General features: G+C 51.3%; 1 protein-coding gene across 9 annotated transcripts in view; it reads right to left on the bottom strand.

The window, feature by feature from the left end:
- Window positions 1–17,179, bottom strand: part of SSBP3 (single stranded DNA binding protein 3) — a 164,822-nt gene that overhangs the window by 41,055 nt on the left and 106,588 nt on the right. For all 9 annotated transcript variants that reach the window (XM_038537451.1, XM_038537454.1, XM_038537457.1 and 6 more), the window contains one exon: window positions 6,887–6,976. In XM_038537451.1, coding sequence (XP_038393379.1) covers window positions 6,887–6,976 — 90 coding nt within the window. The remainder of the gene's footprint in view (window positions 1–6,886; window positions 6,977–17,179) is intronic.

The following is a 17,179-nucleotide window of genomic DNA, read 5'->3' as shown; positions in this document are numbered from 1 at the left end:
ACAGGGTCAAATGGAATCACAGAAAGGGGTATCTTTTCTAATCTAGAGAGTGTTCCACCAACACTACAAGAGGAGGTTAGACAGTTCCACTTTAGGACCCGAGAGCACTGGCTGGGAGCCTCCAGGGGCAGGCGGGCAGCCACAAGACCACCTCCCTCTGAAAGCAAAAGGTCTGACAGGGTAGGAGGCCCCTTGACAGCCTCTCACTACCTCAGCTTAATGCAAGTCAGAACCCTGGGCATCCTCCCAGCTCTGCTTCTCCCCACTCCCACATCCAGCATGGGGCTGTCCGTTCAGGGCAGGGAGCCCAGGCCACTGCACCCAGTCACCAGTGCAGCCCAGGTCCTGGCCAAGTCCCCCTCCCCCAGAGAGCCACAGCCTGAACCCACATTCCCAGGGTGGCCAGCCTGCCACAAGCCCAGCTCTTCCAGGTCACTGGGGGTCTTCCTGCAACCCCGTCACTCCCCTTCTTAGCAACCTTCCATGGCTCCCCTGTCTTTACATTAAAGTCCTTCAAGTGTCTATCCAGGCCGCTTGCCCTTTCCCACCTACGTCCTGGCACACTGTGCTGTCTCCCCAGTCACTGGCATCTGCCTGCCGCTCAGGCCTCACTCCTCTCTGAGAGTTCCTCAGGGAAGTTTCCCAGATGGAACATAGGCTAGGCCAGATGCTCCTTCGCCTGCCCCCAAGGCACTGAACTCCCAGTGGAATCACTCCCCGCCTCCTCCACCAGACTGTGAGCCCCTGGAGGACAGGTCCACGGCTGCCTCTTTCATCCACAGTGCTCACCAAGGCTGCGTGACTGGGAGGCCACTATGCCCTCAGAGAACTTGCCTGGCCCATGGGCTAGGGGATATCCAGCAAGTCTGCCAGGCCTCCCATGGCTTAGGTCCAGGCCTCAGGCTGCCATCCATCAAATGGAGACCCATGCCCCTGCCCATCAAGTCCTCCTTTGGCAGCAGGCTCTGAAAACCACACAAACAAGGTGGTTTGCTTCTTTCTAAACCTCTTCTAGTCCCGCCCTGGCCCTAGTTAGACCCTAGAGAGGTCTTTCCTGCCTCAGCAGCTTTCTGCCAAGAGAAATGTCAGCTCACAGTGCTGCTGCCCACTTTCCACCGGAGAGGAAGGCAGGAAACAGACAGCACTTGGCCCAGTTTTTGGGGAGCACCTGAGCTGCTGCCACTGGCATGCCCTCACTTACTGGGCTTTGATCATCCCTGGAAACACACCGTCCCACCCCAAGGCGCTCAGTCCCCAAGGCTCTCTCTCTACTGGGCATTGAATCTCTACTTGGTTATCACTGGTGCCAAGCAGCTCACTACTGTGTTAAGTTGGCAGGTAGTAGAACCATCTTCCATACAAAGACTCAAATTGGCTTCCCTCTTCTTCTGTCTGAGGGATCTCAGATCTGAGGACTAAAGCCTTGCAGACTGCGGCAGGTCTGAGTATTTCATTTTTTCTTTAAGATCTATTTATTATTTAAGTCATCTCTATACCCAACGTGCGGCTCAAACTCACAACCCTGAGATCATGAGTCGCATGCTCTTTTGACTGAGCCAGACAGGCACCCCTGGTCTGAGTATCTTCTGTCTGGCTGAACATTAGATACTTCTCGTCAGTCATCAGAGCCCTCCTGAGGCGGCTCCTCTCTGAGAGAAACCCCAGCTACTTCTTCGAGAAATAAGGAGAGTGCTCCCTGTAATAGGAAAGGTCCAAGGTCGTGTGTATTTATCTCTCCCTCTTAGTTTTGGATCATTTCTCTGGTTTCTGGACCATATACATCATATGCTTCTTCTCCTCTTTCCCCCCTCCCCCCTGCCCACAACTGAGGGGGTGGGTTCTCTGGGAGTAGGCCTCAGAGGTGGGTGGACTTGGCTGGCAGGAATGAGAACTCACTGGAATGGGGGCGGAGGGGGGGGGGGCATGTCAATCCCTACTGTGCCCCACTACAATGGAAAGAATCTGGGGATTGTTCAGGGCAAAACATACTGTGCATTTGGCAAAGGGGGTTGGGCCCTCTAAGATTGTCTTTTCCAGAGAAGGCTCAAGCTCTAGCCCTTAGACCTCAGCAATACCCGTCCCCATCATCAGTGTGGCTCGCCCCCAGGTTCCTGCCTCCACAGAGGTGACAGAGAAGGCGCAGAGTTAACCGTTCTGGAACAAAGACCTGGCCCAGACATAGTGCAGACCAGGGTGCTCCAGCAGCACCAGCTCACCCAACAGTCCTGATGAAGCCAACAGTCCTGAAAAAGCTCCAGCAAACACTGCCAGCAAACTCTCCAGCCTCATCTCCTACTGAGCACCTATGTATCACCCACCTCGCTGGGACACCATCCCAAACTGTGTTGCCCCCAGGAAGCCCCCAGGCAGGCCCCGGCTTCTCCATTTCTTGCTACAGGGCATGGGTTTGCCCATCAGTGTCTCTGGCAGGCTGGCTACTCCTGGGGGCAGGCTATGACTGATCAGTTCTGGCCCAGATTCAAGCCCCTTGCTCTCGCAGAGGTGGCCAATAACTATCACTAACCACAGTCCCGTCTGCCTCTGGGCCTCCATTCTGCATCTATAAATGAAGTACGGACTAGATCAAGAATGCCAAATACACAGGTCACATACTACCACTTACATCCCTGTGTTCATGGCAGACACTGCCAGTCAGGATCTGCTGAGCACACACACAGCTTCAGAATCCTCCTCAACAGTGTTCCAGCAGCTACCACTAACAATCAGGGCTGGCGCCTGAACAGAAACACTGCTTGCGTTTCAGAGAAGATGGCTAGGGTTCCTCTTTCTCCCTCCATCATTTCCCTCCTTTTCTCTTATTCTCTATCTTCTCTCTAGAGAATCAGATTTGTTATCTGGGCTGCTGTGGAAGAATGCTGGGATCCGGAACCAGCTGGCTTGGGTTCAGATGCTGATTACAGCCTGCAGCTGATAACTCTGGGGCAGGTCATACACCTTTCTGAGTCTCACTTTCCCAATCAGGCCTGCCTCCTCTGCAGAAGCACTGGGATCAAAATGAAAGTAAGTCGCATGTCTACAAATACGACATAACTGAAAACAATCACTGGAATTTAAAACAAAACAAGAACAGAAACAGCCTGTACTCAATGCTCCCTTCTTCGTGACTCCTGCCCTCCTGCAACTCCCCGGCTCTAGACCTAGAAATCCTCATTGGATGTTGCCTCCCTTAGAACTACCTTAGGGCCAAGGAGCTGGGGGCCCACTCAGACCAGCAGGTCTAGCCAAAACTAAGCGGAGTGTGCCAGATGTGCAGCCCAACTGACTTAAGCTGCATGGGGGAAAAAAATGCCACTGCTGGATTATGTAAAACCCATCTGGAGCCAAACCAGAAAATCCAAGTTGGAAAGGCCCTCAAAGACCATCTGGTCTACCCTGCTTCATCTACTAGTGAGGAAACTAGGGCCCAGGGATGGGGAACAACTTGCCCATGGTCACTCAGCAAGTTCATGGACAACCGGGACTAGGGACTAGAACAGCTGTCCTCAGGCTGTTGTCTTCTGCATCCTTCCCCACTACAGAACACCACCCCTGGACCCTCCCAGCCTGGTCAGAAAGAGGATCTAGAACTCTGGGACTGGCTGGGCTCCACTTCTGGTAACGTGAGCAACACAAACTCAGTTCAAACATTTCCTGGGTTCCTAGTGCACACCAGTTGCTGGGGATGCCAAGATGAAGGCTGTTTTTTTTTTTTTACAAGGAATGCACACAGTAGAATGTCCTTGCTAAGTTCTACCATAATGCCAAAAAACCCAAAACATTTCCCAATATTGTGAGGTATAGTCAGGCTGGGTCCCAAACCATCTCTTTGCCGGCCCTCAACTTTCTACCAGAAACATCTCATACCACAGGACTAGGGCACTGTGCATCTCAGAAACCTAAATAAGAAAAAGCCCACAGATGGAACCTAACGTGTGGACAGCCAAACCTTCTGACTTCAGGAGTAGCCTTGCAATCTAAGGAAGTAGCCCCTGTGTTCCTTTCTGGGCTAGGATGGGGGGTAGATAGCTGCTCCCTCCCACCCACCCTGGAGGCACTACTGGCTTCAAATTTTAGCACCAACTGAGGGGTGGAGTCCTGATGCAAAAACTGGGCCAGCCACCTTAGGATAGGATCTGGTCAAAGCTAGATCAGTCAATCTGGGCTGGCTCCCTGGTGCAGCAGAGCTGCCCACTCAGACTGTGGCCAAGCAGGGAAAGAAGTGCAATTGTTGGCAGCAGATAACACCTGATAGCATCTCTATTTCCCTTCTAATATCGGAGTGGCCGCCTGCAAGATGAGCGAGGGGCAGGGCCAGCAATCAATAGCTAATATTCCCTCTGTGAGCTGGCCTACTCCGGAAACGGACAGTCACTACCTCCTTCCAGAGAGATACCCTTTCCCTTCAGCAGTGACCCAGCCTGAGTAGTTCAGCATCACAGCCAGGAAGCACTGTATCCGCCTTCATCTTCATCTGTCTGATTAGAAAATGATGTCCTCACCTGAAGGGGGGCAGGAGTGGAACGATGGACACAAAGTCACCCAGGACGCAGAGAGGTCCCTGCTCAATGTCCCCCCTGCCAACTCCTGGTGGTTCATCCTGACTGGGGATCAGAAAAGACCTCCAGTCAAGAGGATCCAAGTGTTACCTCTGTTTGATAGTGGCTGGAAGTGGCCAAATAAGGACAGGAATCAGTCTGAGCTTTCTGACCACACACCCCTGAACGTCACAGGGGAGGGCCCGAGAAGTATGTCTGGAATTAGGCCTTAACCATGGACAATTATACCAAAGCAGGAAGTTAAGAGCTGCCCACATATCAGGCAGACCTTGCCTTGCCCCAGACTCAGGCCAAAATAGAAGTCAATGGCCTATTTAAAAAAAAAATACAGTTCGCTATTGTCCACCTCTTCCCACCACAGTGGCCTGTACTGGGCACTCAGATGCCAGCAAGCAGCCTCAACAGGCATGCACACACACACAGGTGGAGCCTGGCACCTCGGGCTCTGTCCACCAGGCAGGAAAGCCACAATTGCACTGTATCGAAAGTGTCCATGCATTGTGTGTGAGGATGCATAAACCTGGGAAAGAAGTCCCAAGCAGATAAACACCTGTGTGAAAGGCCACCAACTGGTACACAACACTTGTCTGAAGTGCCCAGAAAGAAGGTTGCTCCTTGCATGGATGATCGTCTCAGACAGTGGCTCTTGGGCTGCCCTGCCCCTCTGGGGAAAGGGCAGATGCCTACCTGGCTTTCTTTCTTGAGTCCATGAGGTTTCCAAGATTTGAATGTCTCATTCTCTTTCAAGTCTGGCCCCTGGCCCACGTCTGATGCCTCACCACAAGCCAAGCCCCAGGCAGTGCCTGGTCTGGTCTAACCTGGAGCCTACACACAACCATTTCAGAGGCTGTACCCCTTTGAACTCCAGGGTAAGGCTCCAATTCAGGCAGCAAGCTAAGAATACATAGACATAAGTGTGGCCATCCAAAGCTCTCAACCGCTATCCCTATGCCTTTCTCAATCCCCTTACTGCCACCACGGTGGTGGGCAATCTGCTCTTTCTGGTTTGGGACAACACCCAAATTTCACCTTTCCCTCCTTGGATGGTGAGCAGCATTGTCCAAACCCTTGTCTCATGGGACTCAAGATCAACTGAAATGTGAAATCTTACAAAGGAGAAGTGTCCTCTAGGTCATCCCCCACCCAGAAGAAAATCCCCTTACTATCTCTAAGAGAAGTTTGCCCCTTTTGCTAGGATGTCTTAATAACAGGGAGCCCCTGCCTCCCACAGCCTGCGTCTGACTGCTAGATGCACAAGGTATGAAATTCTGGCTTACACCAAGCAAAATTCTCTGTGGACTTTGCCTCAATGCTCCCAGTTTTAAATTCTTGGGCTTCACAGAGAGATCTTGGCCTTCTTTACTATACAACAGTTCTTTCCATATTCTTATCTGGAAGTGCTAGCCTTTCAAAGCAGTGGGGAACACAGGCAGGTTCTCAAACCTGCCACAGACAAATCTGAAAGAATGAGATGTTATACTGAAGAGCTTCATCAAAGAAGCTCCTTCCAGCCCTGCACGCTGATACCTCTCTGAGATGGCATTCTCCAGTCTCAGCCTGGTTAAAAATCAAATGAGTCCCCCCGCCAACCCCCACCCTCCCAAGGGGACTGCAGAGATAGGAGGAGGAGGAGGCACAGAGAGGACAGCAGCCACACCCAACCCTGACAGATGACAAAGCCCCCAGAGGCCGACAAGGTGTCATTTGGAGAAGACGGGGCTCCCACCCCATGTGGGACCTGCCCGTGTCTTTGGCGGGCGGAATACGGGCACAGATGCTCGTGGGATGCCGACTGTGATCACACTCGGAAAAAATCAAGTGGTTAACCAGAGGGAAAGGATTCTGAGACCTGCCAGGATGGTGGGTTCTTTGTTTTTTTTTAGATTACGCCTAAGGTTTGTAGTTTGGACAAGCAAAGTAAACAATGACGATGACAGCAGGCAACAAAACAGAAACAAAGAACAGTTTACTTGTTTAAAAAAAAAAAAGCCTTTTGTTCTAGAAGACAGCTCCACACGGACTTGGAAGCAGCCCCACCGCCTCCCCGATTGGGGCGGGCCATGTCGTGACTTCGAAGCTGGTGTGAAGAAAACAAGCTCCAGCAGAAGTGACACAGCACATGCAGGGGGGCTGCTCGCCATCTCTTTTCTCCTCTCCTCAGTTTTTGGAAGGGGTGGAGAAAGGGATGGGAAGGGTTGGAACCAGCATAAAGCAACTGTATTTAGACCATGGCAAACTGAGCTACTGCTTCTTGTCTCTCCCTCCCTCCTGCCTGCCTGGGCCTGGCCTGGAGCGGAAGGAGTACAGGACCCAGGGGGCCCAGCACATACCTGAAAGAAACCCGGAGGGATGGGGCCTCCCGGCATCCCATCGTTGGGGGGAATGTTGCCAAGCACAGGGCTCGGGGCGGCTGCTGCACTCTGCAGAGACAAGGAGGTGGACAGTTAGTTGCTGCACATACCATAAAACACTTGGAACTCCCACCCCTGGCTGCCCCCCACCCATTCTGTCTGCCCATGTCCTCCACAAACACTACCTTCCCAGAAGGGTCTCCTGCTGGGCAAGCAATGAACTCTTTGAGCCTCTGTTTTGCCATCTCTAAAGTGGGAGAACAATGCCCACACTTCTCATTGGCACCACAGTGCAGGAGTAGGTGGCCAGCACAGTGTAGCTGTTGTTAATGTACGGGTGCCCTGCCTTCCCCACTCAACTGCTTTATGAAGCTCTTGCAGGGCAGTCGAGGTGCTTTATAAATGTTTGTGCCTCCCCAAGAGGTTGCATGCTGTATAGAGAGCAGATCAATAAATATCCACAACTTAATGAATGAACAGCCTTGTTGGGAAATGTCCCTGGAGAGGCCAAAGGAGGGCGTTCGTTTTGGGCCCCATCAGGGTCTCGGGTCTCACAGCAGATGAGGTAGGCTGCCCAATGGAGGGACTAGAGGCACTTTTCTTCTTCAATGCTGCTATTCTGGCATTTACCTGGTACATCTGCCTCAGCAAATGCCTCCCAGGGGTGAACACACGTCGTTCTCCCCAGCCTGGCCCGCTTCCAGACAATCTGCATCCCACCTGCCGTGTGGTCAGCATGTCTGAGCCTGATGGGGCAAGTCATGCCCCCGCCCCGCCCTACCTGGGCTGGTCCCCTGCACACACACCCCTCCCCCACCCAGGCATTCCTCCTGCAGGACCCCCTCTCCTACCTCAACGTCACCAACCTACCCACACCCCTTGTTCCCCCTACCCTTCCGACTGAATTTGAGACTCAACAGCCTCTCAGGGGTCTGTTCTCCGGGACAAGAGTGAGCCCCCCTGGGGTCAGGAAACGGAAGGCCTCTTTCTCTCCTACAAATTCAGCAGAATTCACTTCTTCCCTTTCCTCAGCCAGGAAATAGGAACCAGAACTCCTAACTTCCAACTTTGATAGAAGGAAATGAGGTAATGTGTGAATCCTATGAACACACTACATGTAGCAAGATGAACAGATATCCCCTGGGGATCAAGACATCTGGGTTCCAGTGCTATTACCTGTACTAGCAACCGATGGGGATGGCCATGAGCAAGCCCGGTGGCCTTCCCACACCAGTTTCCTGTAAAAAGTGGGGGATCGCTGTCATCCTGCCTGCTCATTGGGGTTGTGGAGGATTATGAGACAGGATGCACTGTGTTTTGTAAACCGGGAAAGCTTGGTAATCTGGAAGCAAGGAGGGCTCAGTATGGGCATGCACTGGGTGTCTCAGGAGACCCAGGTAAAGAGACTGGGGTGGGGATGGACTGGCCAATCTAGCCCAACATTTTAAAATGCTTCTGCCTACTGAAATGCAACCCTCTCTATAATTAAAGAGACTCTACTAACCATCCTGCCATGTGTTGCAAGCATCCTCAAACATCACGAATGAGGACAGTGAGGTCCATGCCGGGTAAGAGCCCCACTCAGGAGGGATGGAGGGAGGGGCCACCTGCCTTGCACCCCCACCCCACCCCAGTATTATCTGGGTAATGGCCACCTGGGAGAGTATGCTAGGCTATGCATTAGCTGCACCATATGTCTGTGTTCGATGGTTCTGTGGAAATGCAACTTTTCAGGATTTACAGCCAACAGTCATTCCTCGGAAGCAGGGGCAGAAAAGTTTGAAAGAAAAATAGGAGTGACGTAAACAGGCACCCACGTTTTCTTCAAGTTCTTTCAAAGACTGGTTTTACATATAACTCTTTAATCCTGCAGGTACTTATTTTGGTACAGGATACAGATTCTACTCTTCAGGCATGACCTTGCTCCACTCATTTGAAATCCGGAAGCAAAAATCTCACAAAGGCTTGGATCTGTTTCTATGCTTTTAAATTCTGTCCTAAGTCTCTATGATTCCATTGTCTCGACTAGAGTTTCACTATGTATTTTACTTTCTCCTCCAATTCTTCAGTGGAAGTTTTTGGCTCATTTTCACCTACCTATCCCTCCAATGTCAGATCATTTATAAAAGTCACCCTCCTACCAAAAGAAAAAAGTTCATATATAGTGTACACACACACACACACACACACACACACACACAAACCCGGAGTAGTAGAAATGACATCTTTCTCAAACAGAGGGGCCCTCCCAGAACATGGTCTTTCTCCAACCACTCACATCTCCCCACAAGTTCTGCAGTTGAGCAGGTTGGGAGGTCAACGACCATAATTAACGGGTAGGTGGGAGTAGTAGGCAACAGCCTGGGGAAAACCAAAATCCTGTCTTGCTAAAACTAACTAAATGTTTTATTCAACAAATGTGGCACTGACTTGTTTGTGGGACGAGGACGAGAAAGATGGAGTTCCTGCCTGGGGAGGCCCTGGGTGATGTGTATGGCAGGAGCCACTGGGCCTGACGCTAGAAATAGGCTGGGTCCCTCCTGCCACCCCCTCTCCTGCCCTGTCTCTCCCTGAATACTGAGGCAGCCTCTGAGGTGAACACAAGCACCCTTGCTTGACAGAGACACAAACGTCTGCGTGAGGAAAGCAGACTCAAGACAGCCCTCTCCCATTTCTCCTCCTCCGTCCGGATCCACTCCTCCCCAGACTTTAACCCAGGACAACACTTTGTTTTTACAGAAAGCTCTGGAAAGCCTCACCAACTTGATTCTTTAAATTAGCATTTATCATTTAGCATACAACACTTATTAGAGAACACAGCAAAGGAAAAAAGAAAATTAGCCACTGTGTTTTCTTAAGGAATGTCAAGAGCACTTCCCCTTCTCGTTAAACAGCCAAAGAAAACATGAGTTTTTAATGAGTCTAATATTATATAGAAGTATCATTACTTACCCAACTTAATTAACATGCATTACATCAGTGTTCGATACCTTTGGTAGTTACAAAATGGTACCTCTTTGGTATTTTTATTTTTTTGGATCACTACCTCTTGAAGTGGTCTATGCTGGCCACTTGTAGATCTACTTTTATGGTAAGATGTTCATGTCCCTTGCTATTAGTGTATTTGACTTTTTCCTTAGTGGTAAATAAGAGCTCTTTATATTTTAAGGACATAACATAAGGATATCTTAGAATTTAAAAAAAAAAACAAAAAACCTCTTAAATGAAAATTTGAACATGGGAGCATGACTTACAAGGCTCCCTCCCTCTGAGATCTCATTTCCCTACAAAATCTGAAATGAGTCCATGGTTCTAGGAACTATGGGTTGGTGGGTGGGCCATGGTTCTTTGAATGTCAGGGCTGGGGTAACTATGTTTCTAGAAAACAGATGGTGTAGTTCTCTGACATCTGGGTGGAGGACAGATTTTTGCTACCCTCCAAGGAAAGGAAAGCCATGTTAACAGTGATTAAGGTGGCAGGAAACTGAGGAGACAACTTTCATCATTCAAAGCCTCATCCACAGCAGCAAAAATAAGCCAAATAATTAACCTGAATTATGACAGTTACTGCTATTCTTTGATTACGAAGGCAACATGTATTTATAACGGGAAAACTTTCAAAAGGGCAGAAAAGACTGAAGAAGCAAAAGAGTGGCCAGCAGTGTTACAGGGCAACAAAAGGGTTAAGTACTAACTGCTGCTCACAAAACCCAATCCATTGGACCCCCTTCTCCCACCCCCGCACCTGACAGCAGTGGCTGTTTTACCTATCTCCGAGATGTGAGGCATACAGCAGGTGTTCAATAAATGATTACGACTTTTATTATTCAAAGACCTGCTCAAACCTGGCCATCTGGAGCCAGGCCTTTCCGGACTGCTAAGAATCGGCCTCTCCCTGCGGTTTCCAGCTTTGAGTTAGAGCTCCATTAAGGCACTCAGCAAAGCGTCTCATGTGAGTTTTCTCTAAAAACACAAAACCCAAACCAAAAGCCCCTGACACTCACTATAGCTGCCGGGGCTGTGGTGGGTGCCGGGGATGGAATCCTCCTGCTGGAGCAGGATTTATAAAGAGCGTTGGATTTTGAAGCTGGAGACCTCCCTGTGGGCTCAGGTCCTGGCTAAGAGCCTCAGTTTCCCCACATGTCCAACGGCAGGGCAAGACATGACAATCTCCAGGGCCCTTCTACACTGCTCTTCTCAACCCAGTCCACACACCCAGGGGGCAAGGGACTGGAAAGAGCAGGTCCTGTGTGAACAGGAGAACAGTCCTCTCTCCGGAGGACTCTGAATTTTAGCGCTTCTCTGTTCACTACAGAACACTTAAGAGATCAAAGATTAAAAACCACCCAGAAATCTCTTTGTTATCAGAGCCTGCAGGTAACAGCCAGTGACATCTGAGCTCCCCGTGCCCAGGCCCCCCTCACCCACATTTATCTACATAGGCACACATATGTGGACTAAAAAAAGTAGAATCAAATCAGGCATGCAGTTTGGTAACTCATGCATTTTTTAAAAGAACTAACTGAAAATTCTTTTCTAAATAGAAAACAGGCCTTGCCCTGGGTGGTGTGGCCCACTCTAGCCAGCTGCTTCCTCCATGACTCAGGGGCAACAGTCCTCTTGAAAAGCTCAAGGTGCCTCCAGACAAGTGCCTGAAGCTCCTCAAGCTGCCCCGCAGCATACTGTCTTTTTGTTCGTGGCCTGGGAGCCTTCCAAGGAGGACTGATCCCACAACCCTCTCCCTTAAGAGTAGGGTTTCTTTACGATCCCATGGTGGTTACACAACCACCAGGCCCCCGGGCTTCACTGCAGCGCCTCACCCGCGCCTCACCCTGCACACGGACTGGTTTCACACACGCACACATGCCTACAGCGACAGGCATCCTGTGCTAGCAAGTTGATGTTCAGGAGAGACCGCCATGCCTGTGCTGAGCATCCCAATGTACCTCTGACAAGCCCACCCGACACCACTCAAGTACAAACACACTTGGAAGTCTCAAACATGCTGCTGGGCCCCTTTCTCGCTCTGGAGCAAGAAGTCCCCTGTGGCTGCAGGAATAGCATGGTCAGTGCAGAGGAACCAGGAGAAGCTCCCAGAAGACTCTCACCTCGTAACTCACAGTTATCTTGTGGAAAGTGACAAGTGCTCAGGCTTCCTTCTCAAAGTGTGGGTCTGGAGGATGTACCCTGTAAGGTGTTATCTTCCAACCCCACCCCAAGAACCCCAGTTATTCTCACTCACAAATTAACATGGGACAGCTCCCTCCCTCCCCCGCATCATACCCATTTTCCCTCTTATAAAATGATCCTCGGGGTGCCTGGGTGGCACAGTCTCTTAAGTGTCAGACTCTTGGTTTCAGCTCAAGTCATGATCCCAGGGTTGTGAGATCAAGCTCTACGTTGGGCTCCAGGCTCAGTGTGGAGTCTGCTTGGGATTCTCTCTCCTTTTCCCTCTGCCCCTCCCGCTTGTGTGCATGCACTCTCTCTCTCTTTCTCTCGAAAATAAACAAATGCATCTTTAAAATAAAAATAAAAACAATCCTCTGTACACAAAGCCCCTAGAAAACTGAATAAAAACAAACACTCCAAGGGAACCGTGGGACTCCTGCCAGCTTGGCCGCCCCTCCTGACTTAAAAGGCTGCAAAATGGAACTTTGTTCTGCAACCCCCTCCCTCTTCGTCCCACCCCAATACTCAGGCCTAGGCATGTAGCAGCACAGAGCCCACATGCAAAACCACCAAGTACAGCCTTCCTCAACTGAAACTCCACACAGGCCATGTGGCCAAGCACCCAGGACACCACAGGGTGTGTGGCATGTGGCCGGGTACATGCAGCTCGGCAACACAGGTCACTCAGAGGAGTGAAGGCACCTCTGTGCTGCCTACATGAGAAGGGCAAGTGAAAAATGATGGTCTTTGTGGGACCAGGGGAAGGAGGGATGCTTGCAACGGTATCATCAAGACAGAGGCTTCAGCAATCTGTGCAAAATATCGGGGTGACCTGGATCCCTCTGGGCCCAGTTTCCTAGAGGGAATGTTAATCTTAGCAGGAGAGATGAGCCGGAGATGTAGACAAGGGAGTGGAGAGAATGTCATCATCCAAACAGAAAAGGCCAAGATAGAGAGAAGTGGGGTCAAAATAGGGAGAGAGACAGAAGAAGCCTCTAGATTTTACACACAGATCATAGAAGAGAATCTGTTCTGGAGAATGGGGACTCTAATTCTGCAGCTTGGAGAAAACACAGAGCTGTTGCTATGTGAAGAGACAGAACCAGCTGGCATTAAAAATAGGTTTAGATGACACACAGGAGTGAGTGACACAGGATCCCTGCCCCAAATAGCCAGGGGGCAGTCATGTGGAAGGAGGAGTGGACGTGCAAGATCTCTTGGTGCCAAGGGATGGCTCTGGGTCCAGAGGTAGATGCTCAGAGCTACAAAAAGCTTTTCCACATCTGAGCATCAGAGTGAGTTGCCTCAGAAAGTGATGGCCTATGTTAACTTGGGGTGGCTCACAGCTGGGACACAGCAAGAGCATGCTACAAATCGGAACATGCGGGGTTGATCTCTGTTCTCCAACCGACACCCATGCTGGCTGTCTCAGCCTCAGTTTCCCCTCTGTTAGAGGGGAGAGCCACATTACCCTACCACTGTCTGGTGTTTCCCCCTGGGAATTATTATCATAGAAGAGCTCTAGAGTGAGGGTCCCTGGACAAGGGCTCCCACTTTGGCTGCAAACTACCTACTGTGTGACCTGCTCAAGACTTCTTGCTTCCAGCCTCTGCTCAGCTCCAGACAAGGTGCCTGAGGTGCTGTGGTTTTGCTGAAACAGTGGGCATCACACTGAGATCTCAGTTGAGTGACCAGAAAAAGAGGCCACGGGTAGGCAAAAAAGACCCTGACCTGCCATAGCCAGGCCATCAGGCCCATGTGAGAGCTGTCCTGACACCAGAGCTTCTTCCCACATCTCCTGGGTGAGGGGGATCAATTCAGGGACATAGAGAAAGGATGCGCAAAGAAGCAACTGTCTTCCATCCTGACCCCAGAGATTAGGACAGAGAAGAGAATGGCTGACTGACTCAACAGCCCCACAAAGAGGTCATTTCTGTTTAGCAGTAAGGAAACAGGCACAGAGAAGCACATCATCATAAGTGGCTCTGACTTTAGTCTCCCTGTCCCTCCACACCCCCACCCCAATCTTGGGTCCAGAAACCCCAAACAGTCTCCCTGCCACCCTTGTAGTTCCCCAGGAGGGTTCTGTAATGCTTTTTGACACTTATGACAAGAAACAAGAGATCATTACAAACATGAGGCAAGCACAAAGCAGTCTCTGCATCTGAGATCATCTACACGTTTTGCTCTTCTTCCTAAGTAGACTGACCTAACCCTGCTCCTTCCAGCAAATAGCTGAGCTGGCCTTCAGGAAGGGGTGTGGTGGTGGTGGGAGTGTGTGTGTGTGTGTGTGTGTGTGTGTGTGTGTGTAGGAATGCATGAACCCATTGAAAAGTCTTCTGGATCTAATTGGCAAATTACCCTAGGAAGAGAAGGAAAAACAAGGTAGGTGGGAGCTTGAAAAGGTTACAAGGGCTTTACATGCGTCGGACGCGCTCGGCAGACACTCGCTCTGGGGCTGCTAGGATGCGCCATGCCTGCCAGGGCGGCAGATGACAGTGCATGGCTCTGCCCTCGAGGTCCAGAGGAGGATGAAATGAGCCGCGGTGACAGAGCGGAGGGGTGTGGGCAGGTGCTCCAGGCGGGCGCGGTGAGGCGGGGATTAGTGGGATCAGGGAGGCTTTACGGAAGAGGTGGCACTCAAGCCCAGGCCTTAGAGGATGGCAGGACTCGAAGATGCGGGCGGTGATACAGAGGTGAGAGATTACCGCTGTCATCTCAACCCTCCCCGGGAGCCAGGCCCGACAGCCTCTCTTTCAGAGCATAGATGCTGCCAAGCCTCCACCTCGCCAGGCTCTGGCCCAGCCCAATATCGGGGGGTTGGGGGGGGGGGGGGAGGGTGGAGAGGGGCAGCGTGCCTGGGGCTTACTCACTTCCCTCCTTAAAGGGGGACTGTTCTGCAGGAAGGCAGTCAGCCACCCACCCCCCACCGCTGCCTGAACTCATCCAGCTACTCTGGCCACAGCTTATCCAGTTCCCCCCAGCATTCCCGACAACCCAGTAGGGACTCCACATGAGGACATCAAGGGATCTGTCCAGGGTCACAGAGCTCAGATGGGCAGAACTGGAAGTCAAGCCCAGGTGTGCTAAAATCAGAGCCCAGTTCTCAGACACATCACAGCTTCTCTGGTCTCAGTTTCAAGGCTGATGCTCCAAGATGGCTTCAAGATGTTCTCTGACCAGAGAACAGAGGTCAGGGTTTAAGGCCCAGCCCTTCCATTCTCCAGGAGCCCTTCACAGGCATCTCTAAAGGGGGGAGCCCTCTATCTTCTTTGGGGCGTGGGGAACTTGAAATAGGACTCTCAGGCAACAGGTCCAGGCAGAGACAGGTGATCAGCAAACAGAAGCCCCTGAACCAGCGACACAGCACCAGGCCGACATCAAACATGCTTAGTTCCTAGGATTCCATGAACATGAAGCAGGCCAGGGAAGGAAAGGGGGTCAGGGCTATCCACAGACATCTTCTGCTCAACAGAGGTCGTGCTTCTGAGGAGTGGCCTCTCTCTACCCCATGTAGAGAAATAGGATTTCATTGTTAAAAATGAAAACAAAGGCACTCCAGTCAGGATATTCCCAGAATGAAGAACTGGCTTCTTTCCCTGTGCTGAGAAGGCCAGGGCCACCATGCCACCGGGCCTTGCTCATCCATCCCAGGGAGCACCCAACTTCTGGGAACTGGATCAAAGGGTACCGTTTGTGTAAGAGGTGGAGTCCCACATAATTAATACCTGGTTATATCATGGATGCTGGCCAGGGCACCCTCCGCCATGTGCAAACACCTCTCTGGCTGGGCTGCACAGCACAGGGCGCGGGTTCTAGGCATGTACACGCAAAACGGGGGAGATTAAGGGCTAGAGGTGCCCTCACAAATGAACAGTACAGAGTGGATCAGCCGCACACTATTTGTGCAACACTGATTCTCTTCTTAAAGAGAGATGAGCTTCATGGCCTGGGTTTACACCATTAGCCCCCCCCCCCCCCCACACACACACACACAGTCTTAAAGGAGCTACTTACAACCGCAAACATGTCATAGTAGGCCAGTGACAGCTCCTTAACAAGAACACTGGCAGTTGCCTCTGCAAGGCAGAAAATTCCCTGGCGTGGACCCACACACACGCTCAGTTCCAATGACAACTTAATCCTGCCAGGACTGAGGTGTGCAGAGAACAAAAAAATTGCCTGCTTCTAGAAACTTTTAACTTTAGAAGAAATCACTAAAGGCATGACCCTCAGCACATTTTTCAAAAACAGGAGACCACACTTTGCTTGGCTGGCGCCAAATTTAACGGGGACAGTCACTTGCCCTCGGCTCATCCTCTGCTGCAACAGGACAAATGTACAGTCTGAAAAGTTCACTGGGGTCCCCTGTTATCAAGGCCAGAAAGGCAGACACTTGGCCAGAGAAGCCAGTGAGTGGCCCACCACAGTGGTTTGCATGACCGGTGCACAGGCTCAGAGCTGAGCAGATGCCGCCTCCGCCTTGAAAGCACGCATTAATTGCACTAATTTAGCTAACAGTCTCTGTTTCGTCCCCCACCCCAGTCAACCAGCATCCTTTGGTACTGCTGGAGAGATGCAAGCTGTTGGCTTTAGTGTTATTTTGTCAGCCATTAAACGATTCATCGGAGTCATTAATTGATTTATTACTGCTGCCTGCTCAGAGGGTTTAGCAAATAGAGAATGATGTAGGTCACAATGCAAAAGGAAATTGGACCAAACAACACCATGAGATGCTGGGCACTTAGAGAGTGAGCCACTGTCCACTCGGGAAGCCCTCCATGCCCAGCTGTCAGATGGGGGGACAGCAGAGCTGGCTCTCCTGCCTGAAATCCGGGTGCCAGACTGCCTCCCGCTCAGGCGCTGGTGCTGCCAAAGACGTAGACAGCAGAGAACCTTGTCCAGAGGCCCCTGGCAGCTGGCTCCCAGGCACCTGCCAGGCATGATCACCAGCAACTGGGTACGAGGGGGAGAGAAGCCTTCACTGGCCCCCACCCAGGCCCGTGTGTCCACCCTCCGGGGGACTACGGAGGCCAGGGAGTGGTCCCAAGCCAGGGCTCTGCTCCTCTGGAGGTAACAGGCTCCTGCCACTCTCTCCCTATC

The sequence above is a fragment of the Canis lupus genome, chromosome 5 (genome assembly GCF_011100685.1).
Source record: "Canis lupus familiaris isolate Mischka breed German Shepherd chromosome 5, alternate assembly UU_Cfam_GSD_1.0, whole genome shotgun sequence".
In the NCBI taxonomy this organism is placed as follows: Eukaryota; Metazoa; Chordata; class Mammalia; order Carnivora; family Canidae; genus Canis; species Canis lupus.
This window is presented reverse-complemented; position numbering and strand designations above follow the sequence as displayed.